We start from the raw sequence: 24596 nt of genomic DNA on the forward strand, positions 1-24596 counted from the left end.
TTTATTATGTCTGTGTATGCTTGTACAAGTTTGAAAGCAGAGCTTCCAAGTGAGAACTACAATTTCATAGGAAAATTAAAATAAAAGCAGAAAACACTGTCTGAAACTGACAGAGTCAGGACACAACCTGACACTCTGTTGGTCAGGGTGGTGGTAGCAGCCTGATTAAATGGTGGGTGCAGTCCTGTTGGAGTGACAGATGTGGTTCTGTTGAAGTGGTGATCCTGCAGAAGGGTCTGGTTTTCCTCTGAAGATCCAGTGGTGGTTATGTAGCTCTTGTCCTCTGGGAATCCAGTAGGTAGTCCTGCTCATGCTGTTCCAAATCTCAGATTATATCCAGGTAGGAATGCTTGGTTCCTCCCCCTGGGCAGAGCATCTCACAACAGGATGATGTAATTTCTGGAGTCATTCAGTAGGGTCTTGATGGCCCTTTAATAGAAGATATTCCCCTGAGATAGTTATCAGGAGATGGTGATAGAATACATACTTTTGATTACATCTTACATTGTAACCTAAGAAAATACTTAAAACTGCTGTCTGATTTTTTGGTATTAATAAGATTTTTCTTGGAGTTTAATTATCTTGGGATTTGTTGTTGCTATTTATTTTGTAGGAACATTCTCCCAGGAAATGCAGTAGTTTAAGGCAGATGCTACGGGAAGGTTCCTGCTGATGTGGGGACTTCTCATCGTGACACATTAATTGATGTGGGTCTGCAAAGGGAGCCCAGTGGGGATGTTCACACCACGCTGGCTGCCTCATTTAACCAGAAACCACTTCAGCAAATGCTGCTGTGCAGCACAGCTCTGTTAGTGCAAGGTAGGAAGCCGAGCAGACAAGGAGTGCTGGAGCAGTCCAAGCTCTCAGTACCTGCGTGTCACCCTGGCATCAGGGAAAGATCCCTGGGTCTCACTTGGGTGTCTCTCCAGAGTGAGGTAGGGATGTATTCCTCATACTGCAGCACAATACAGAGCATGGTAACTCTCAGTGGTCTGGTTCAGTGGTTGGCAGTGTATTGCCCCGATATTTGTGTTTCCTTGTCACATTTGTTAACCTTTGAATGCAAGAAACTCATTAAAGCAATTCCTCAGACACACACTCCAGCCTTCCCCAGAGCTCTCAACTCAGGCTCTGATTAGCATCAGCAACTGCAAGAAGCAAATCTCCAAATGGGTTGATTGATAGCAAGATTAATGATCCTCAAGATTTCTATCCAGGTTTATTATTGGAAGGCTTACAAATCTTTGCTTTCAGCAAGATGGGTGGGGAGGAAGGACCAGCTGGCTGCCACCCAGTCTGTCTATATTAGCGTGAGGAGGTGATGGACAGAGCCCTGTTAGAGCACCAGCACTAAGCAGTGTATTTTCAGTGTTCCTATTATCTACCAGGTACTAAATGATTTGCTCCTCTGCTCTTGGTGACAGCTGCTCTTTTCCTTTGTGCTGTGCTTCCAAAGGTGTAATGCCATTTCTAATTGTGTTTTAAACAGAGTTAACAGAGAGACCATAAAATTTTTAAAGTAGCTATTTCTTGTTGAAGTGACCAATGAAAAAAGCCCACCCTCCAAATATTCAGTGATTAAGAGAGAAAGGAAATAATCACTCTTTTAATATTTATCTTGGCCCCAGATAAGCTAAACATGAATTATGTCCAGCAGTGTTGGGAATTCTTCCTAGTTCTCCCATGCAGCTTTAGTCCAGGTGCACATGGACACGTGTGTTGAGAAAGATGAAGCTTCCCACTGAGTATTACATTACATTTAACAAACTGGCATCTTTGCCTGAAGATGGGCAGGGACATCAAAACTGAGGAACAAGCTGTGCTTAAATTTTTATGAGACTTTTGTGTTAGATTCCAGGCTAAGCCTTGGGACACCTGAAATGTGTCAGTTGAATGTTCTGATGACCCATTTGGAGGAAGAAAAGAGTATTTTTTGTAAAGGCAATAGCAGAGCTTTTCTGTTTTGAGAGTAATTAGGTAGGAGTAATTAGGGACATTTATGTGAATATTCCAAAGAGAGACTGCTGTCTCTGTTTCTGTTGTCCTCTGCTAGGTTGGATCATCTCTGTTTTGGTTCTCTTATATCACTGTGTCCAATCCAGAGGAATTACACGTTGCATTTAAAATTACCTGCATTTTATCATCCCATTGTGTGACCCTGTTTTTATTCATTCTTTTCCTAAGATTCATCATCCCAAAGGGAATTCATGTCCTGAAATGATAATATCAAGTGTACAAAATTTTGTAATCTTGCAGGCGCTACTGAAAGCTCCTCTCTAGTAAGAAGCAATCTTCATTGATTGCTGTGGGTCTTGTGATTATGGAACAGCTCTTCACTAGCTTAAATCCAGCTTTCTTTTGTGAGAAAGTTTTAAGGCTCCTTTTTAATATTACATGATGTTTTGGGCATTGGAAGCACACATTTTTTAGGAAGTGCCTGAGGTATTATTTGATTGGAAAAGGCATGTCTTTGTTTTCCTCTGTAATTTTCTAGCCTTTGTTATGAGTGTTGCATTACATAAATAGTTGGCTCAGGGAGAAGAAAATTAATATGGTCGGGATTTCCTCTGGTTTTTAAAGCTGTGCCGAATTTTAAACCATTTTAAGATACCACCTAGAGATATGTCTACCCTATTTTTGCCTGAAGACATTAAAGTTCTGAGTGGTAATACATATAACCAAGGAGCTTGTTCTCTTGCAGGAGAAAATACTGATGAGTAAACCCCTTCAGTCATCTGTAAAATTGCTGAGTGTATCCAAGGCAGCTGTTGTGAGTATTGATTAAAGCAGGAGAGGAAGGTTTGGTGCCTCTGGCCCTGTCAGAGGTCATCAGGAGAGTAATTAGCTACCAAGTGTCACAGGGCCAAGTGTCATCACAAATAAGGTTTCACCATTGCCTTCGCTGTTCTCCAGGGACACCAGGATGAAGGGACAAGGAAGCATGGAAAACGTTTGTGCTGAGTTAAACTAAGACTTATCCACTTGATTTGCAATTAAAGAGCTTTCTAAGTACATTTTTGCACTGGCCACCTGGGTGCTTTCTGGTTGTGCAGCTGATGAAGGGAGAGGACGTCAGACAGCCCATCTGGGGGTGTTGTCATTTCTTAACTGTTTAATTATTTGAATACCCTTCCTAAAAAGCACTGTGTCTCACATAATGCCTGAGTTCAATACTGTATGTGATATATATGGGTGTCTGGGCCCTGGGTGCAGGATGGGATCTCAGCAGATTGGAGAAGAGGATTTTTAATTTTGTGGAGAGCTGTGTAGTCAGCTGGCAAATTTAGGCCATAAATACTAAATTAGCTGTCGTTTTGTGTCAGAAATTCCTAGTCTTGTTTGCAGATTAGTTTTTCAACTGAACAATTTACTAGTGGTGCATTCTTCAGCACAAATGTCTCAAAGGTTTGTCCACCTTCTATTTTTTTCTTTCCATCTGCCATTTTCTGTCTTTATTTCTCAATGATACTACAGAATGTTGTGGTTGGACAGGTGATTAGCATTTGGAGACTTGTGGATCTGTGTGGCTCAACTCCTTAATGTGAAAAAGCACTTCTCCTTGCCCAGAGGAAGTCCCCTGAAAGAGACTGTCTACTTTTCACTGTTCTGTCTAGGATAGCATGCCAAGGGCTTGGCATATCATGCGCTTCTGAAATCTACCCATTGCCGTCCAGACCTCTCCAGGTACCATATCTGTGTGAGGCTTAACACTGCTCAAGAATATTTCAGGCAGAAACTGCCTAGTGGGGAAAAGGCAAATGGTCTTCAGGAAGGATCTGGAAAATCAGCATTACTGTAGGGAAATTTTCCTCCTTTTTCAGCTTTCCTGCTTTGTACATCCTGCAGAAGCTCCAGTTCAGTCAGCATTCAGTGCCTTACTGCTCCAGCATGGCAAAGGTTCTTTTATAACTTGGCTTTTTAATTCTGGTCATTAAGACCTGTGAAGGAAAATAACTGTAGAAAATTATGGCAATATAAGCCATTTTCTGGCCAAAAATAGTAAATGCAGATGCCTCTCTGATACAATGAATGTAATATCACTGCTTCATGCTGGTCACTTATTCATATTCATAAGATCAGCTTTTTTCATGTGGTTTTCTCTCCTCTTTTTCTTCTTAACGCTTGAGTCAGTTTTATTGCTCATAAAAATCAGTGACTGATGACCCGAGCTAGAGCAGTGCAGACTGCAGACAGCTGTTGTCCAGGCTCCCATCCACTGCTCTGCTGGTGACATGGTCATGATTTGCAGCGCTTCTGTTGTTCTGAAGTCTGTGCTCTCTTCTGAGGAGTCATTGCCAATTCTGACAGTGACAAATGCTTGCCAAGGAATAGTGAAGCTAGTTTAAAGTGCAGAGCCATGTGTTACTAGTACACTTGATGCATACATACTCTGGTTTTGGTGCCAGCAGAAACCAATCTTAATTGTGTCTCCTGAAAAACATGCAAAACAGTTCAATGGGAATCTGAAGCAGCTTTTCTTCTATTGAAAGTGAGAATGAATGTACAGAGGTAGTGAAAGGGGACCGTTTCCTGTCTTTACATCCTTGTTTAGGAGTTAGTTGCAGACACCCCTGTGATGGAGGAGCATGGGGAATGAATGCCTGTATCCAGGTTGCATTTGGTAAAGACTAAGCCATGTCCTGTGCAGCTTGGTTTAGAGGTCCCTTATAGATCCTAGTCTGACTCCTATTACATCTTTCCTGTTCTTCCCACCAGCTAAAAACTGTGTAAAAGTAGGGTGGCTGCTGGGACTATTGGGCTCTTTGTTAACAAATATATATTCTGCAGAGGTTCTGTCTGTGGGAGGCTATTTCTGGAGGAAGGGTGCCTGAAGGACAAGGATATTCGCCCTGCTCTGACAGTAGTGAATCAGCCTGCAGAACCCTTTCAAGGCATCTGCCCCCAAATTAGTCCTGCTTTAGCAGGTAATGACCCAGGAAGAGAGCCTAGAGCGCTTAGATGCTAGTACAGAAATAAAGAAATGTAAATCTGGCTGGCATTGGAGAGGGAATACACACTGCTCCAGCCAACACCAACACCTGGAAGAAGGACAAGTCAACAAGGAGCAATGAATGTCCTGGTTGCTTCAGCGTTGAGGCAGGGCATGGCTCTTGGCTGTCCCCAGGATGTGAAACATTCTCCTTTGGTTTTTCCTGTGTTCAGCCACTGCCCCGGTGGTTCCAGCCAGCCACTGCAGAGGCAATCACTTGTCCCTCACCATAATCCTGACTCCTCCTCTCCCTGTCCTGGCTGCTCCAGAGCCCACAGATCCCACCTGTCATCACAGATCGGGAGATGCTGCCTGTGCTAGACTCACTACTGAGGAGTAAAGGCCAGGCAGTGCCCTCGGAGCAATTCCCAGCACTGCCGTGGTCTGCAACCGAGCTGTGTTTGCATTGGAGGCAGTGTTAACACTGAGGCACTACCTGCTACACAAAAATAAAATGCATCCATACTTCCAGGCCATTCTGTGAGCTAGTTCTCCCTCTTGCTTTTAGAAGAGTCTAAAGGAGAAGCTGCTTAAGCTTTGGTAATGAATAACCAAGGAAACCTGTTTGGAGTGTCAAAATCTTACAAGGCATCTCTTCTTATACAGAAGTTAATCTGGTATTTTGTTCAGCAGAGATAGAACAAGAATTTAACCCAGCTAATCAGGACCATCTTTTGTCATATTTTTATGCTTTCGTCTTAGTAATAAGGTGCTGCTGCTCTGGACTTTGCGTCCTGTTAGTTTGTTTTAGTAACTCACAGCCAGTATGTCTGGAAAAAGATTCTGGGCAGGGGGATGTTCTCCCCTACATTGTCTTTGCATTCCAGACCCTGCCTATGCTGCTTCTCTGGGGAGATTCTAATCTTGCAGTGTTTTACTTCTGCATTTGGGTCCATATGTGACAATTGTGTGTCTGATCACCACAATCTCACACAGTTATTGTACCCCAGGGAAAGAGAGACACAAAAACATATGGGGCTAGAGAAAATGGTGTGCTTCACTGCTCATGGGCAAATTTCAGAGACAACAGACTCTTTGGTATTTCACAGAAAAGATACAGCTCCCCAAAATCTTGTAGAGGTGAATCAAGATTGTTATTTATTTTTCTCAAACAGTGCTGCAGAAATACAATGATTATTCTAAAATTAGTGTTTCAGTTGTTAAGATTTTAATAATAATTTATGCCATGACAAATCCCAGTTGTGCCTTCACTATGGACTGCTTCTATTAGGAAAAAAGGCCAGTTATTTTTCTCTGCTGATAGTGTTGGTTTCCTGAGCAAATGGGAACAGATGTGCAAACACCTGCACATGTAGACACACCGGGGTTAAAAGTTACAGACTGAAGTTCTCATGTGAAAATAGGTGTAGATTTGCACATAGTCTAGCCCTGCATCCACTCCCCTCTTTCCCCTCTCTGGTGGCTCAAAACAAGCAATTTCCTGCTCTCATCCTTTTCCTTTATCCAGCCCTCCCCATATACACACTCAGATTTACTGCAGTCTCTTGTAGCATAGCAACTGCTGCCGCTTAAGGTTTGTATCTGGAGGAAAAGGTAATGGAAAGGGGAAATGCCAAGGGATAGAAAGGAGCATCCTAAACTGGAGGAGGAGGCAGATACTGAATTGTCTGAAATGCCTCTCAGTAGCCTTGATGACAGCTATCAGTATTTATTACTACAAACCAGATGTGAGTTTCCAGAATGCTCTACTTGGGGCCAGGTGTTTCCTTACTCAGGAAGAGTGGACATTATCCAAACTGGAGTCATCTGCCTGGCACCCTGAGATGTGTTCCCTCCTGGAGCTGCACAGAGGAAAGGTGCCAGAGTGGGAAATAGACCCAATAAGCAGAACTTGCTGGAAAATTCATCCAACAACTTTGTTAAACCCATAAAAGATCTTTTAAAGATCTGAGACACAGCAGGAGTCACCAGGAAAGGGGTGCAATGGCTTGTGTGCAATAAGCTCAGCTGTAGAGGCTACACATAGAATATTGACATATTTATATATATATATATGTACAGATATTATGAACAAGTGGGAAAAAAAGAAAGAGTTTGAGAGGCATGTCTTTACCTAATGTGCCAGTATCCAGTGTTGTAATGTAATGAAAGTGCTGCTTTACATACGTACATTAGACACAAGTGTAATGTTTGTGACTTGAGAAAATCTTTAGTCAAAGTGTAAGGTGTCTGCCTTTGCAAAACAGATGCAGAAAATCTTCCAGGACTAAAATGCAGAATTTTAACTGTATTAATGATTGTAGCAAGCTTTACTATGTGAAATATTAATTCAATACATTGTTAATCCAACATTATGCTCAACAGAGTTGCACTGGGCTGTGTATTCAGCTAATGTCATCCTGGGCCTTAAAATATTGCACAGTGTGATTATCTGACACATTTACATGTTTTGAGGCTATTAAGAAAAAGCCATCTTATGACTGTGTTTAAAAACCATAATACCAGCCTTTCAGAGCCTCTGAGACTATAAAATAACAAATTAACAAAAAAAATTTCTTTTCTTCAATATCATCAGCTTAAAAAAATCCTGTAAATCCCTGCATAAAGGTCTGTCTTTTTATCAAACACCTTTTTAAGGCCTTCATTACCAGGAGAAGCCATTCAAGGATTTCTGTTGTATTGACTCAAGGGAAAAAGCCCCAAATACATCAAAATCAGGAACATTTTGCCTGTTTCATATTCATAGTTTCTTCTTTATGTGTGACTGATTTATTCTGCTGCGTGCCCCCAGGGTGTGCATTGTCCAAAATAAAGGCTGCCAAAAAAAAAATGAGAACAGGGAGCAAGTGGTGAGGCGGGGGGAGTTCAGCCCATGTTTTTAAATGCTGTGAGACTATTGCACATCTTGCATCCTCATGTGTGAATTCACCTTATGGTGTTTTTTAACAAAAGTATACTCACTAAATATATAACTTCAGCAGAATGCAAGCCATCATGCCTGAAAATAGAAAGCTGCTCCCAGACAGTGACTCCATGCTGTGAAATCCACTCTCTCCTGCTTCTGTATTGTCTTAAGTTGTACACGTTACAAAGCACTGTGCCTGTGCACTAGAAAGTACAGATACATGGAAGGCAAGCACCTGTGATAATTTTAGGTCCTGGTTTCACCAAAGGGAGCGGTTTGGTGTTCAGTGACTTTTTTTCTCCCTGGAATGTATAGATGTTGGAAACAAAGGGAGCACAAATGACTTCGCTCTGACGATGGGCTCTGCATGGAGAGCACAAAGCCAGAGTTGCAGAGCAGCAAACTGCAGAGCAGCAAACTGCAGGAACTGCAAGGCAGCAGCTTGGAAGCCACATGTGCAAATATGTTTGAGCAAGGGAACCTGCAACTTGGCAAAGGCACAGCTCACCAGGCCCCCACAAACTTTGCCCAGGTGTTGAGGAGCAGTTGAAGGGCGACAGTGAGGGGGATCTTTCTGCACTGGGGAGCTATTGTTTAGAGCCTCGACAGATGAGAGCAGACCCTTCTCCTACCACAATAGCTGCTCACACCAAGCAAGACTCATTAAATATTCAGTTCCAGCCTCAAGCAGCTCATTAAGTCAGCAATGAGCAGTGACGCTGGTGTTGGAAAACCCTGCTCAGTTAACATCACCATGCAGTCTCCCTGGATCTCTTGATGTTATTCTGCTCAGTACCTTTTCTGTGATGACCAGCTTGTGCTCTCTGCTTTGCATTAAATACAGGTAAAAAAGAGTCAGGTGGATTTAAGTTCTGCTCTTCATTGTAGGCCTTTATAGAGAGGAGTCCTGCGGCCCAAGGGAAGCGTCTGTCGGATTTTTGTGTACCAGCATGTGTAATACAAGTTTGCAGGAGGAGAATGGGATGAAGCTTATATGGCTTTAGTGTTAAAAAGCAAACAAACAAAAAACCTTAATGTTTGAAGGATAACTTTCATAGCAGAACATCATGATATGCAGCAGTTACAGATGCTGTATTACTGGTGGCTGTTACACAGCAGAAACTTTTACAGTAAGTGCATTTTCCCTGGAAATTGAGTGTCTTAGGTGGATTTGGGCTTAAATTGTATGCTGAATGTGTTGCTTGTGTGCAGAGTTTCTTTTTGAATGATGTGTTTGAAAACTGTTTTACAGCCACTAACTTTTATGGTTATAATTTCATATTGAATAGTAATTAGCAATAATGTATAGAGGCATTTTCGATGGGTGGATGTCAGATGTCAGTGAATTAGAGAACACCAGAATCTGAAATTAGGATTGTAATTGTAGAAAACAAACATATGTTTTCATGTATCAATGTTTTAAAATTATAACATCTGAAAGTACAGAACAGAAATGGAGAAAGAGAACATGTACAAAAGTTTTTTCAGACAGCAGTTTTTCACACCCTGATTCTATTTTTTCTTCTTTTTTTTTTTTTTTTTTTTTAACAGAAAGTGTTTTCAGACTGCTCATTTCTATGTGGAGGACAGCAGTTCCCCCCGCGTGGTCCCCAATGAAAGTATTCCCATTATACCTATTCCAGGTAAGACGGGCTTAATCTCCTGTGTTTGTACTACTTGGAGTCTGGTTTAATTACATAAAGAAGAGAAGGTTGTGCTTGTAATAAATCATGGGGTTTTGGTAGAAATTTGTTGTATCAGTGCTGCTTCATTTAATTTAATGTGCTTTGTAATGGGGCTCCGAGTACCAATGCTGTATTTTTCCATAGGCACCTCTCCTATTTCGTTTTAATAGACATTTCAGAATAACCTTTGCAAAATGTCAAAAACATGAGTAACAAGTCTTGAAAACACTGAGACATTGCATCCAGGGTGAAACCAGCTGCTCCATCAGGGCAGGTTGCAGAGGAGGGTTATTCAGCTCCACTGCTCTCTTGAGACTGGGGGCCTTGCCCCCACTTTCACCGTGTGTAGAGGTGGAATCTGGGGCTCTCAGAAAGTGCAGTGAAACACAGGGATAAGCAAACAATCTGAAAGTAAAGTCCAAAGCCATCTGTTAATTTGGTTACTTAATAAAGTTACCAAAGGTCAAATTCTCCTCTCAGCTATACTGAGAGTGATGCTGGAAGCAGAGTATATGCTATTCTCTCTTCATGAGGCATTTCTCCTGGGGATTAGTAAGTGCAGGATGCAGCTGCCTTGAAGCTGTGATGACAGAGAGCAGCTTGGTGTTTCCGTGGCCTTTGCAGCCACTGCCTTTTTTGATGATGGTCAGTCTCACAGGCAGAATTAAGATACCAAAAATGTTATATTGACCTCAGTCTGTCAAAGGCTTGTACTTGTTTCTGGAAGGTTTTTTAAGTGTCCTTGTTGTATTCTGTATTTGCATCATTGATCTGGGATTCAATCTGTAGCTAATTAAGTTCATTTTTCAAAAAAACATTCAGAGCCTTTTCTGAGACGCTGAAGAAACTTGCTTCCTAGCAAAGTGAAAAAGTCCAGTTACATTTTCCTTGATTTTATTCAGCAGACATGTGTGACTTATTTCTAGAAAGAGTCTTTCAAAGTACCCGTGGGAACTAGTAGAAAAGGTCAGCTATTACATTCCTGCAGAAAGCAGTTGCCTTGCAGTCTGATGCTGTACCACTGAAAATAAAGAAAACATGCTATTGTCCCCTTTCCTTTCTGCTAGAGACTAAAATGCATGTCCTGGCCACCTCATGTCCTTAGCAAGAAGTCATCTTTCTCCTTTAGGGTAAAGGAGGTGACAGGTTTTAATCTTAGACCACCAGTGAATAGTTTTCACAGGAGTATTTAAATAGGTGGAGAACTCCATTCTTCCTACTCTGAAACCAAGAGGAACAAATGCCTGTTGGGGCTGCTTGTGGCCATCAGTTCAGTGGTCCCACCATACCTGCTCCCATGTGGTACCTCCTTGGAGATTGTGGGGAAGGGGAGGCTGGGCTAAGCTGGACTCTGGCACAACATTAACCCGGGGGATTATTCTACAAGGCACTGGGAGAACACAAAGTCTCCCTTCAGACAGAATCTTCTCTGGCCAATGTGTAGTATTTTTACTGTAATTGAGACAATTTTTTTCTTAGAGAAAAGAAACCCGCAGAAAGCTTCATCTTCTCATGCTGCAGTGTTGTTGAGACAGTGGTTCTTCCCTGTTGAACAGAGATGTTTTGATGGTCAGTCCATTAAGACTGGAGTGCATTCATATGGATTGTAGTGTAGGCTGGAGAAGTTCCATTGCAGGTACTGTCAGGGCAGCACATGCACCAGTGCTTCTGCAGCAGCCATCCTGGCACATTGCAGAAAGGAACAGAACATTTTGGGGGACATTTCCCATGACTACAGCAAGCCAGGCTGTGAGACCACAGCAGCTTTGCGAGGAACATGATGCTACTGTCAGTGCAGTGCTCCATCTGGTGTGCTCAGACCCACTAATGCTGAGAAAGAGCTGCTCACCCCTGATGTGGGGCCCTGCAGATTAAGGCATCCCCTGAGCAAATGCTGCAGGACATCTTTGTAGTTAAAAATCTGCAAAGACTGCTGATAAGCCTTAAGGCACATCAAGAACTGGGCCTTAGAAAGAGGTTTAGTGTAGCTGGTTGCAAAAGTGAATCCAACCCTTGAATTCCCAATCTAATGACAACATTTTTGTGGATATAAAAGACGTAGAGAGACACCTGCACACAGACATCCAAATGGAGGGGCCTTAGTTTGAAGCTGAATCACGCCCAGAAAATCTTAAAAGAGAATAAACTGAGTGAATTTGAAGATCTTGGCGCTGACATTAAAGCTATTTAGGCCACCAAAAGCCAAATCACCCTCTGTAAGTGCCTCACTCTGTGTGTATTACCTATTACGGATAATAGTTCATACACGGATGCTTTCAGCCATGAGGCTCAAGTTAGCAGAGAAAAATTCCAGCTATGTTGGCTTTTTCCAAATATGGGAGACACTGCCTTGAAAGATCTTGAAGATCTCCAAGGCATTTTCCTTGTTTGGAGATGTAGAAGTGGGCTGTTTTCCCCCATATACCTGTTGCTAGATGACAGTCTTCCCTGACGTCAGCTGCTGCTCCCACATAGACAGCCCACTGAAATGCCTTAAGAACATGAAATGACAAAATTCTCCTTTAAACTGATGGCAACTGATGAAATGATAAGCTTCTGAACTTTTCCTCTGGAAGCTGCCGCAGGGTGTGAGAAAGTCTTACTTGCAATGTTGATACTAGAAGCAAAATGTAAGTGGCATTTTCACAGAAACAGGTTTTTTAAAGTAACCTTGTTAGATTGTGGAACCCCATCTTTACAAGAGGAATTTGACTAGATCCCTGTGGGACTGTGCCTCTACCCCCTCTTGTTCAGTGGACCAACTTCCACTCTTGGTTAAGATCAAACAGCCACATTGATGGCAACTTAGGGCAGCATGGCTGAAGGTTCAGCTGTTCACCAAGACCCATCTCAGGGCACAGTGAGCTTCTGGGCAGAGGGAACTGAGTGGGTCTGGGTTGGCTGTCCTGGCCCAGGTATGGGGTGGCTCTGCCACGAGTCTGGGAGCCAGGCACAGTGAGGTCCTGAGGCAGCTCGAGGTTTCAGAAGAGTATTGGTGTTTCTGTGTGTGACTGCTCTGCTCTGTGACATGCTGGCACAATCAGAAGTAGTGTTTGTGTTTATTTCTGCATAATGTCCTGCTCTTGTTTATGCAAACCCTCTGTTTTCTCAGGTCTACAAGCTCTAAATCAGACTGCCAGCTACACAGTGCACACAGTGCAACTTTTCACATGTGAAATCTAAAATATCTTGCAGAGGAATCATTTTATCCATTTTCTATTTCACTTCTCTTGGCTACATCCTTAATTATTGTGCAGGAAACCACATCACCCATAGGTGTGTGCCTGTCTGTGCAAATTCTCTCTAAGATCCAAATCATTATCATTATTCATAATTACCTGCACTGCTTGATCTAGAGAAACACAGGACAAAGGAGTCATCATTATCTGAGTCACCCACTGGATTTTACATCTGTGGTATGAATCTCAATTCACATAAGCCTTGCACCTAACAGTTATGCATCTGTAATCAATGGCAGATTTCTGAAAACTCACCTGCCATTCCACCCAACAAAATTATTTCACCATGTCTTCTCTCTTTGTCTCTACACTCAGGTAACTTTGGCCACATACACATCATCATCTTTGCCTGCATCTCTTCTCTAAAACATTTGCTCTTGGCAAGATCTCGCTCAGAAAAGCTGCTCCTGCTTCTGTTTGTTTGGTCTTGTCTGTTGCTGGGTCAGTACCTGTCTGACTTTCTGGATCTTTCTGGACTCGATCCTTTTCAATAGAGTTGGAAAAGTAACAATAATAGCAGCATCACAGCTGCAGACCTGTGGGTTTTGCAACCATGAAGTTAAAATGCATTCCTTAGCAGTTCTCCTTTCTTCTCATAGCCAAACCTGCTCCCTGACAGCAGTGCAGAAGTGCAGCTCTGTGCAACTCAGATGATATCAAACAGTGAAATTAATAAAAACTCCACTTCTAACCTCCTCCTCTCCTCATGGCTGAGTTTTCCTGCTCTTGGGTGGAGCATTGTTCTGGATCTGGCTGTGACTTTACTGGTTCCTTGCCCAGCCCATGGGCACAGTGGATGCTGTGGCACTGATGTCAGTAGGACTTGAAGTGAGATCAGTACAGAGGTACTTGAAGCTTGACCTGATGGGAAAGCTCAAAACTCTGTGTAGGTTTGACCACAGTCCAGAGAAGCACAGATCATAAAGAACAAAACAGCTGGCCAATGCAGCTGATTCATATGCCATATTTTGCAGAAGTATTTCACATCTTATATTTTCAGTATAAGTAAAATTTCTCAGAGGTGATGCCAATCATTTCAGCTTGTCTAGACTACAAGACTTAAGAAACATGTCCCAGTTGTCAGATCACAATATGTTCAGTTTTAGGTTTAAATGACAGTAAATTCATTTTTCAAGTAGTCATAGAGTTTATTAATAATGTATTTTAGAAAACTAGTGGCAGAATTTGATGGAGAAAGACTCATGGTTCTTCAGGAATGTCTCAGTATGGGTGTACAAGTCCAGGAAATAGAGGAATAGCACCTTTGACCACCTCACACCCACCAGGGTGTGAAGGCCAGGGCACCCATGACCCTCCTTCATTTCCCTCTGTCTCTTCATGGGTTACAAGTCCCATCATTAGTCATCTTATTAATTCTTAGCTCTTCAATAACTCGAAAACTGCCTTGAACCTTTCCTGACAAATGTCAGTGGTCAGACTTGATATGTTTTTTACAGGCTCAGCTGCTGTGCTCTGGTAGCATCCACCCTTTAACAAACTGTTTCTGTTAAGAGACAGTAATGAGTATCTCATTTGACAAGGAAACTGCGGGTTCCCAGCACAGGCTTGATACCTTACTGTTTTCTGCTAAGGTGTGGCTGTCTCAGATTGCATCCCCAGAGCTAAAGAGCAGAGCCCAGGATACATCTGTGCCCGTGACAGTGACAGTGCACTGAGCACAGTGAGCCTTGTGAGGTACAGGAATGGCGCTAACTGCAGCCAAGGGCTTCTTTCTCAAGGGCATGAAGCTCTTCACTGAGCACAGAGGTGGTGCTCTTCAGCTGTGTAAGACTTTATTTCTGCTCTCTGCTCCCTGTGGATTTATGTTCCAGCACCATATTGTGAATTGTACCTGTCTTCGGCTTCAATTAAATTCATGAACGCAATATGGCAAACACAGCCGTCCTCTGAAGCCAAGAAAATATCAAGGTATTTTAGGGAACATCCACCTTCCTTTTACTCTGGTACCAACCCTGCTCCTGCAGTAGTACACTGCAAAATTTATGGTATGATATCTAGTTGTTCTTCTAGTGGAGGCTTCAGGGCTTGGCTACAACACAAAAGAATGTGTTTTTATGGTGGCCCTGTGAAATGCAGATAGATCCTTTTCTGAGCGCTGTTACCCTGGGAGGCAGAGCCCTGGAGTTGGATCTTCATGTGCTCATATGTAAGGCTTGTGTGTAATTGATGGCAGGACTGAGACCTGAGGATGAAAATGTGTGAGATTGTGTTCCTTAGCTGGCAATACCAAATAAGATCGTGTTTAATATCTGGGCTAAGGGAAAAATCACATTATTTCATTCTCTTGGACTGAAATAGGTTTTTTGCTTAAAGGGAAGAAGTGTATTGCTATTACATTTATAATTAACGATAACCTAATCTTTGTACAAGCAGATTTCAAGTGAGCTCTTATTTTGACACATATAAAATTTTATCATTAACATCTTTATATTCTTGACTGACACATGGCTAATAGCATTGTAGTAGATTAAGTCTTGAAGCAAAAGAGATGAATGTAGCTACAGAATTACACAGGTGGTTTTTCATATTCTCCTTTTTCATATGTCTTCCCTTTATCAGAAGCCTGCCCTTGTGTTCATTTGACTTGATTATAACAAATAGATAACAATTATCTTGCTGAAAGGACTCCTGTTTTTCTTTCAGCGTGACCATCTTTCCAGGACTTTCAAATGTGTTCAAAGTGTTTTCCATGCCTTTTCACTTTGAAAGGTGTTTTTTATTAAAAATAGCACTTCATAAACACATGATTACAAAAAAGTAAGCATTAATGAGGAATAGTGCCCCCAGTAATCAACTCTTAATGATTTCTTATTCATCTTAATTCATTTTAATTTATAATTTGTCTTAATTATTGAGGTCAGTGACTTCAGGAGCATGCCACCCTCAAGAGATCTTCAGCAGGTATTTTGATGTCCTGGAATGAAACTTATTGCATAGTCTTTATAGTATTTATGGAGATATGATCTCCACAGAAGGGAGACAGCTTCTCAATACTAAGGCTTTTTAATGACTTTATTTTATCATAAATTAATTTATACTGTTATACAAATAACACTGTTACTATTTTCTGTATATTTCTGGCAATTTTTTTATACAGCAAGTAGATGAAATCAGTCAGAAAGATTAATTATTCCAACTGAAATACAGTGGCTTCAGTTGCATTCTTATTTTAAATAGTTACACAAGGAAAGCCAGTATACTGCAGAATTAAAGGCTCTGACAATATGAATGTGTATAATTCAACTGCATTAAATCGAAAAGGGTTTGAAGAAAAGCTGGGCACCTCCCTGTTTTAAGTGTGGAATTACTCATGGAGTCCAGTATTTATGTGACTTAGGGCAGGGGCTGCCTATTTGTGTCACCTCAGACATTTCAGATTCAGTCTGTGCCAAAATTTGTGCAGCATGTGAAGTTTCGAGCCCTTTTAAGTATGTGCACTTTGGAGTGGATGTTCAGTCTGTAAGTTTATATAGTTTTGTCTAAGCTTTTCTCTAGGGATGGACAATTGAGTTGATGGGAATTTTTAATAATCTCTGCTGGGGCAGAATTTTGCCCAAGGGTGTGCTACTCATCCTTGCAGTGTTCTATATGCTCAGCCACTCTTGTAGAGATGGAATTTCACATTCCACATGGTTACTCCTGCTGCCATAGCACTGGCAGCCTTCACTCTGGTATGTATTGTGGCTTATGCAATGGCTTTTAGATTCCACTTTCAGTGAAATGCATCCTAAATATTGATGTTAAGTATTCCAGCTGCTTGCAGAATTTTTCCAACCCTCCTTGTAAAATGTAAAAAACCCATGAAACTTCACTGAAGGTGGTTAGCAATAAACAAATATCTTAAATCCTGTGACTGCATTCAATATTCTTCCTAGGAATGGAGAATAAGAGAGTGAAAGATGAAATAACATCCCAGGGTTGAGTGTTGCTGTGAACAGAAAGGTGCTGGTTTGCTATGGATATGGGAAAGCCTTTTTCATATATGTTATTTTTCAGTGACTTAAGAGGTCAAATCCAGTCCTGTTACAATCCTACTGGTAGATATTTTGGGAAGACTTTTTTGCAGAAAATGAGAACTGCAAGGATACACTGTTGAGAGTGGATTCTCAAGGATCGATGTCCCTAACCATGTCACTGGTTTAATTATCATCATAAGCCAAGTTAGGTTTGTGCTGCCTTCAGAAAGAGAAGTTTTCCTGTCACTTCACTATCCATCATCCTAACGAGTAGGATCAACCCACCAACAACTAATGCTTCCCCTTCCCTACAAATCAAATCAATCCTTTCTTACAGTCATCAGCCACATCAGCAGGTGGATTCAGGTTACTGCTTGGCCCCTCAGGCAGGGAGAGGGCAGTGGGACAGTCCCTTCCTTCTTTGGCTGAAGCCAGCTGTGAGGAGCATGCTGAGAGCTGTTGGAGGTGCTCCCAGGATGCAGGGATGGCACAGAGCAGTGAGTGGCTGCAGTGGGAACAGATGGACCAAGGCACATAACAGCTGTGGCACATGAATCTGGGTGGCTTAGTAAATGAGAGGCTGAAGTTCAGGGACTCACAAACCTACCAAATAAGCTTCACATTAACAATAAGGCATAAGATGAAGGAAGTATATTGGATTTAGGAGGCTGGGTAAGGTAATAGCTGAAAAACGGAAAGCCTTTACAGACAGAACAAAAGACATGGAGAAATTTCTTACCAAGATTATTTCATATGTCAAATATCTGGTCTTCAGAAACACCAAAACTCCATCTAAATAAAGGTAATATGAGGAAGCACTTTGGTTTTGACCTTCTTCATTAATTCCTGACCCAAACCCATCTATTCCAATACAATGCCACTAAGCTATCCGGTGTGCTCTCAGACTATAAATGAATCAAAATGAATCTGAGACCCTATTATGTGGAAATGTCATTTCTGATAGGATATCCTATTTTTCTTTGGAAATTGGCCCCTATTGCTTTACCATTACAAAGGCAGCTTATTAAGTGGGAGCTGTGGGAAAATCCTTCCTGGTAGGATTACTAATTATCTGAACTTAAAATGTAACCTTGTTTGAACTTCATTGCTTCTGTACGCTTTGGGCTTCTTTTGAAGGTGTCTGTCTTATGAAGGAATGTGTTAAGTATTCTGCATTTGCCATTTCTTTAAAAAGGAGGTGTTAGTGAAGGCTTTCCTCTACAGTCATTTTTTTAAACAAACATAATTTTCTTTTTGGCATTGTCTCTCTGTGGCAGGAAATGAGCTTCCTTGTGCTCCCTTTTGGGCTTATTTGATAATCCCCTCAGGTGCTTGGCTTGGGCCAGCAAGTCAAGATGGTAACTCCACTAATATGTTAAATATTTAGCACAGAAATTAAACATACCCCACCACGTGTCAGCTGTGGTAGTCTCTGGTTATAAAAAATATTACTAAAATATTGTCCATCTGAGTATACTTCTTTCTCTGTGTGACACAAAGGGTTAGTACATTATTATGGTGCCAGATTCAGCTCGTATTTCACAGTGAAGTAAATCCAGAATCACTTTATTGACACTGATAAAACAGATGGCTAAACCCAAGCTAGACAGAAATGTAATTATATCTGCAGTGTTAGAGGTGAAGGTATGTTATTAAAACACCTCCCTCTTCTCTTTGAATAATGTGTAGGTCTTGCAAAATGTAAGGATTGTACTGACAATATCAAATGTCACTCCAGCTTCTTGATGGGAAAAAGTATATAGTGCAAAAGTGGATATGCACAGAACGATGGAGAGCTGCTAATTAGCCATTATAGGATTCCATTAATCTCTTCAATCGACTAAAAGAATTACAGTCATTTAAGTCTGTTTGCTTTAAGATGGAAAGAAGGCTTAAGCAAAGCCTTTGGGCTGACGATAGCTAAAGGAAATCAGATTCTGTGCATCTAGCTACATCTATTGGTTTTCCTGGAGAAGGTCACAGCCTTCTCCAAATAACGTCAGCTGAGACCATTCCAGAATGCTGAGCATGTTAGCACACATTCTCCCAGAGGCCTGGCAAGCTGCCCATGGCTAAGCATGCCTGTATCCAGCTAAAGTAATTTTTGTTCCTGTACAGTAGTTTGGAGTTGGAGGTTATGAATAGAAAGATTCTGGCCCAGATTACTTCAGCATTTTCCTGTTTCACTGGTTAATGTGATAGGCTCTATCTCCTGTGCAGGTGCTTTTCTGTGGCCATCAGCTGGGGCAAGGTGGGTGTGCAGGGAGGACCAGCTACATCCCATCGCACTGTAGATTGCCCATCCCCTCAGGGCTGGGCCTGTCCCAGTCACAGACCATGCTGGACCATGTTATCCCACCAGTTTGAAAGCTGGAAACCTTAAACCGTTAAGTTTCTAATGTTCATGGTTCTGGTTTTAATCTTTCTGATGTGTAATAATTATATTTGCTCCAGCGTGGTTTTCCTGAGTTGATGGGCACCGTAATTTCCCTCTGACCCAGTTAGCTCATATGTCAACAATTAAATACTTCCTATTTAATTATTTAATGTTTAATTGTTACCCCTGTCATCAAATATGGTAAGAAACTGCATTGGGTTAAGGCTTCTGGAGGGAGTTAGAATGAAAATGCAGAAGAGGATAAAGGAAACACTAAAGGACAGTTAATAAGAGAGAAGTGAAGTAGCAGTGGCTATAAAGGTGGAAGCATACTGCCACCGTGCAGTGACAATGATAAAAAGAAAACTAACCACATTTTCCCATGGATTTCTGGTGCAGACCCATCCTTGAAATTGGTGGGAATTCAGTGAACTGGAGAGCATGTTATCTCTAATGTATTTTTTGGCTCACAGATCACAATTAAAGTTAAATTCTGCCTTCTGCAAAATTAGCTTAGACACACTGGTCTGCTACAGACAATCCTTTATCTTGGTTGGTCTCAGTTGAGCTGAAACTATGCAAGGAGAAAACTCAAATTGTAACTGTGGAACTTCTCTTGTGAGATTCTGTGCAATTGCTATCATAGCAGAAGCTATTTTCAAGGAAATCTAGGATGTAAGGGTTACTTCTCAGAAGAGGAAATACTGTTTTACAAACTCTTGCTGTTTCTATAGATCATTCCATTCAAATGTCTTGGCTGTGAAAATATTGATATAAATTTTGTTATGAGATTATGATATTCCCAATATTATATAGAATAAATGTTATCACTTAAATATTTTTAAATGCCAACATTTCTGCAGGCTGCAGCTTTTTGCTAAGAGCATACACTTGTCAAATGTTTTGAATTCTGTATTATTCAGTAAATGAGCATGTGGTTAATTAAAGTAGCATTACTATACTGTGAGGTGACCAGATTGCAAACATATCTTTAACAATTGGCCCTTGTAAATAAAAAAGAAGAGAGCTGATTGAGATCTAAAAATGTCAATAGATGCAAAAAGCCACCTTAGAGCGTTACCTTATAAAATAAAAGGAGAGAAGTAATGACATGGTCAATATTAACTGCCATCAGCTGGAAAGAAATCAGATTGTCAGGGATCTATAAAATTCTTGCCAAAGTAGAACCTCATTTACACATACAGATCTTCATACCCTTTGCTAAGAAAAGCGTATGTGACAGCTTAGAGGTTTTAGCTGCCAAAGATCTTTCACTCTGAATACAGTAAATGTCACATCTATTTATTTATCGTTAAATTTTGCTAAGTATCTGTAGAAATATTTGGATTTTTTCTATCATAATGTAGATGTTTAAAAGGAAAAGAATCCAGATTATAATGCAGCTGTAGCACCAAACCATATGTCTGCTAAATGGGAGCAAAAATACACTACTGAATTACTGGGAGTAAACATAACCTAGATGCTATCTTCAGAAGAATATTAAAAGGATTATATAAATACAGGGTATTGCCATAAAATCATGTAATCAGACAATAGTAGCCATCAGGCAATAGATTATTTCACATGCTGAAAGTAATCACAGTTGTATAGTAATTTGCATTTTCTAAATGCCAGACTGAAAATATTAACTGGCAAATCTTGGCAAGCACAAGTTTTTCTACCAACTGCACTGGTGGTCATAACAATATCCAGGCTTTTTTTGAGAGCTAAATGGAGGAATAAGGCAGCCATCCTACACCCCAGCTTTATTAGAATCTGCCTCAAATCCCAGGTGCTCAAAACAGTCTTGCTTGTCTTCAGTTTGAGTCTTCAACTTCTTTCATGTAAGAAGACATATAAAGGTGATTTACTGGTATTTTGGGTGGCACTTGGACTGTGCTGTGCAAGAGCAAATGGTCCAGTGGAATACCCAATAATATTCAATGTTATGAATAATGTCTGGCATGAGAGAGAACTCAAAATAGTGTGGCTGTTTGCCTGCTCTTTTGCTCAGAAGCAGTTTCATAATTTCATTTGGATTCTGCATCATTGTGTGAAAGGGAAAAAGTTAATAACTTTAATAAGAAAAGCCTGTGTGTCCACTCATCTGGTAAAACTTACTGGGAGTAATTGTCAACTGTATTTTCACAATTGGGGTGTCTTATGTTCTTTTTATACAATGTGAAAGGAGAGGAGGCTTCTTCATCCCATCCATGGCCATCTTCAAATTGAGCAAGAGCTGATTATCCTTGAGCTTAAACGGGGCTTTGTAAATCAGTATCCCAGGATACAGGTTCTCAGTCTTTATAATTGCAGTGCTTAGAATTGGAAAAACAATGAAATGTTTACCTCAAAACTGGCCAGATTTATCAAGATATCTTATTACTGCATATTGAACTAGCTCTGCCCCTGGGAACTCAGATCTAAATGATATTGAGTGATGCCTTCCTCTCCTCAGTTTCTATGTGTGAAACAAAGAGCAACTCTGAGTATCTTTTTTTTTTATTTTTTTCCTACAGATGATATGGAAGCAATTCCAGTCAAGCAGTTTGTTAAACACATCAGTGAGCTGTATTCTAATAACCAGCATGGGTTCTCAGAAGACTTTGAGGTACGATTTAATGACCCACCAATAAAATGTTGTTTTCCTAAAGTTAATTGTGTATTAATAATTGGGGACCATGTGACATCTGTGTGAGGCTGTCATGTCAGGTAAATGCAGTGCTCAAATATATCAGAAGAAACAGGATGATAGCAATTTGCTACCAGCTATGAGCAATGTGGGACTGGGCATTTACAGATGCTTTCTAACCACCACAGATTTGGTGCCTTTAAGGGAGAACCCTCCTAGGTTTTTATTAAATGGGAAAAGCTGCCTGCAAACCTGCAGGAACAACATGAAGATACAAACAGTCATTTTTAATTCCAGGGTTTTCTTATAATTGTTTTACTCTTCTTGCTCCAGAATTTGCTCCTCTTAGACATCTGAAAAGCCACTTATCCCCTGAGTAGTCCAAAAGTAGTGAAATAGTGCTTGCAGTGAGTACAAGTAGTGGAATTTGATCTTTGATGAAAACCCAAACTGTGAGTTAGTTCCTTGAGTCCTTTTTCATGCTTTGTTCAGACAGGAGAGATTGCTATTGAAGTCATTGATTATTTTGTTCCAGTAAAACCAAGGAGAAAGGATTTGGGGTTTTATTGGTGGTATTTTCCTAATGTGACTATTTTTAAATTTGCCTCTTGTTACCTGTGTAGAACAGGTTCTGACCTATAAATGTGCTGTCATTTGGAGATAATTCCCATGGAGTGAAAGCAGTTTTCTACCTCTGGGTTACCAAACTCATATTATGCAAGAATGATAATCATAATGCAGCATAAGACAGCAAAGTCAGGCTTTTCCTCCACTCAGTCTAATCACAGTCACTACTGAACTTTTGGAAGTACTGAGGAACAGGAGAAGCTCCAAGAAAGCACAGGAACTTCTGGGTTCCCCATGAGCAAAATAAAGTGTGTTTGCCTGCTGAGCAGCAGCTCTGCTTACACACAAGGCACTGAACCAAAATAGGTGGCCTTATATCTACAGCTTCTTTGCTTACTGCACTGTAAAGACAAGATTGTATGCAGGAATTGTTTTTAATGGGATCATTTAAAACGTTTATTGTTGCTGTTTGGTTACTGTCTATAAAGAGTGCCTGCTTTGTCTGATGCCCAGAAAGCGTTGTGTAAGTTAGAAACATTTTGTATTCATGAGGAAGGCAAATGTGTAAGGTGTTAAAGTGATTTAGTTCAATTGAGTGCTGGCTGGATGGCTGAGCAGGAATATTGAGGCATTTAACAATGTTGATGGTATTCAGGACAAACATTTATTCTCCAGAGAGTAGAATTTGATCAGGATGATCAAATGCGACTCACTCTTCTCAATTATTTATGAATTGTGACCCCAGTGCTATTCATCACAGCTGGGTTTTACACCATTTAATTATTCAAAATAATCAACAACACATCTGTAAATTTGGTCTGGCTTTAAGCAGGCTTTGCTTCAGCTGTCACTAAATCACTGCTATTAACAAATGTTGGACACCTTCCGCCTGTGTTTTAGCAAAGAAAAACACTGCTCTAATAGACTTATTTTTTCCCTTCTTCCTGGAGTTCCCTGCTGTGAGTGCTGTGCTGTGGCAGCTAGCTGGAGAGAGCTTTGGCCAATTAGTCCCGTTCTGGGGAGCGCAGGGTCCCCTCCAAAGGGAAGTTAAACTCGTCCGACTGCACTGCGTGCGCCAAATTCTACTCTCCGTGCTGGCTTAAAACTTGGAGCGTCTGCTTTGAAGTCAGGAGAGCTACTCCAGATGTATTTCTCCATAGCTGAGGTCTCAGCTTCCTAAATGTAAATGCAATCTCCTGCTAGAGTAAGGAATAGGGATAGGAACAAGGTGATAAACCACCAGCTTCATTGCTGGTGTTCTGCCCTGCTGAGACCTCGTGGGCCTGATTTCAAACCCAGGATTTTTCACCAAGCCCATAGGTAAAATGTTTCTCAAATGCCCAAACTGACACAGAGGTCAGAGCCCCAGTTTGGAGAGGGGCTGAGGGACAGTGGAACCCTTATTATAAATGTAAATACACATTTATACAGTAGCTGTGGCTGTAGTGCAGCTCCTCACACCCAGTCAGATCCAGCCATGGGCCACGTGCTGGAGTTGCATCTGCCAGCTCTGGGGAACACTTAGCTAATGTTTTATGGAGAAATTATAAGATTCCAGCTAAAACAGAAAATCCAGGGCTGCTAGCCTTAGGTGGAAAGTACCATATCATGTTTTCATGCCTGTAGAACTTCAGAAAAGAGGTAATGGATTCTGCAGTCATACAAAAAAATGCAGCTTTTACATATAAAAGGGGAAGAGGATGTCAAGGAGATGCTGAAATAATGTGATCAATACTGCAGAATAAATAAATCCTCACAAAGGTAGCCAGTGCATGAGATTTTGTTAAAAAAAAAAGGATCAAAAATCTCTTCAGAAATTTCTGTGGCAGGAGGTTTAAGGTAGAAGCTGCAAAAGGAAAGACTAAGCTAGGCACAGGCATGCACTGCCCAATGTGGAAGGTGAGCATCCTCCATTTGTTTTTTGCTAGATTTTGGTGTCACTTCCTGTGTTTTTGGCAGCATATTTAGGGCTGTGTTTGAGTTGTTTTTTACAGGAACAAGATTCCTTTAAAAGTAAATTGTGTGAATACTCCCTCCTCCTCTTAAACTGAGATGTAATTGCAGCTAAATATTTTGTGAATGTGCTTAGGAAGCTTTTTATGTACAGAGGAAAAAAGGACTTTGAACTCACAAATCTTCCCTTGGAAAGTACATCTAAAATGAATCCTTATTCCCTTTGGGTAATCATAGTGCAAGTAGCCAGCTTTATTGTCTGATGATAGCTGGGCTTTCTTGTATATATAGAATTTTAAAGATTTCCTTT

General features: G+C 41.0%; 1 protein-coding gene across 1 annotated transcript in view; it reads left to right on the top strand.

Moving 5' to 3' along the window:
- The window catches only part of PTPRG (protein tyrosine phosphatase receptor type G), a 389416-nt gene that overhangs the window by 337259 nt on the left and 27561 nt on the right, over positions 1-24596 (top strand). Inside the window, exons 14-15 of the mRNA XM_005522022.3 lie at positions 9408-9499; positions 21654-21745. Coding sequence (XP_005522079.2) covers positions 9408-9499; positions 21654-21745 — 184 coding nt within the window. The remainder of the gene's footprint in view (positions 1-9407; positions 9500-21653; positions 21746-24596) is intronic.

The sequence above is a fragment of the Pseudopodoces humilis genome, chromosome 13 (genome assembly GCF_049639895.1).
Source record: "Pseudopodoces humilis isolate 2021_Gansu_Grassland_sample_001 chromosome 13, ASM4963989v1, whole genome shotgun sequence".
NCBI classification, from domain to species: Eukaryota; Metazoa; Chordata; class Aves; order Passeriformes; family Paridae; genus Pseudopodoces; species Pseudopodoces humilis.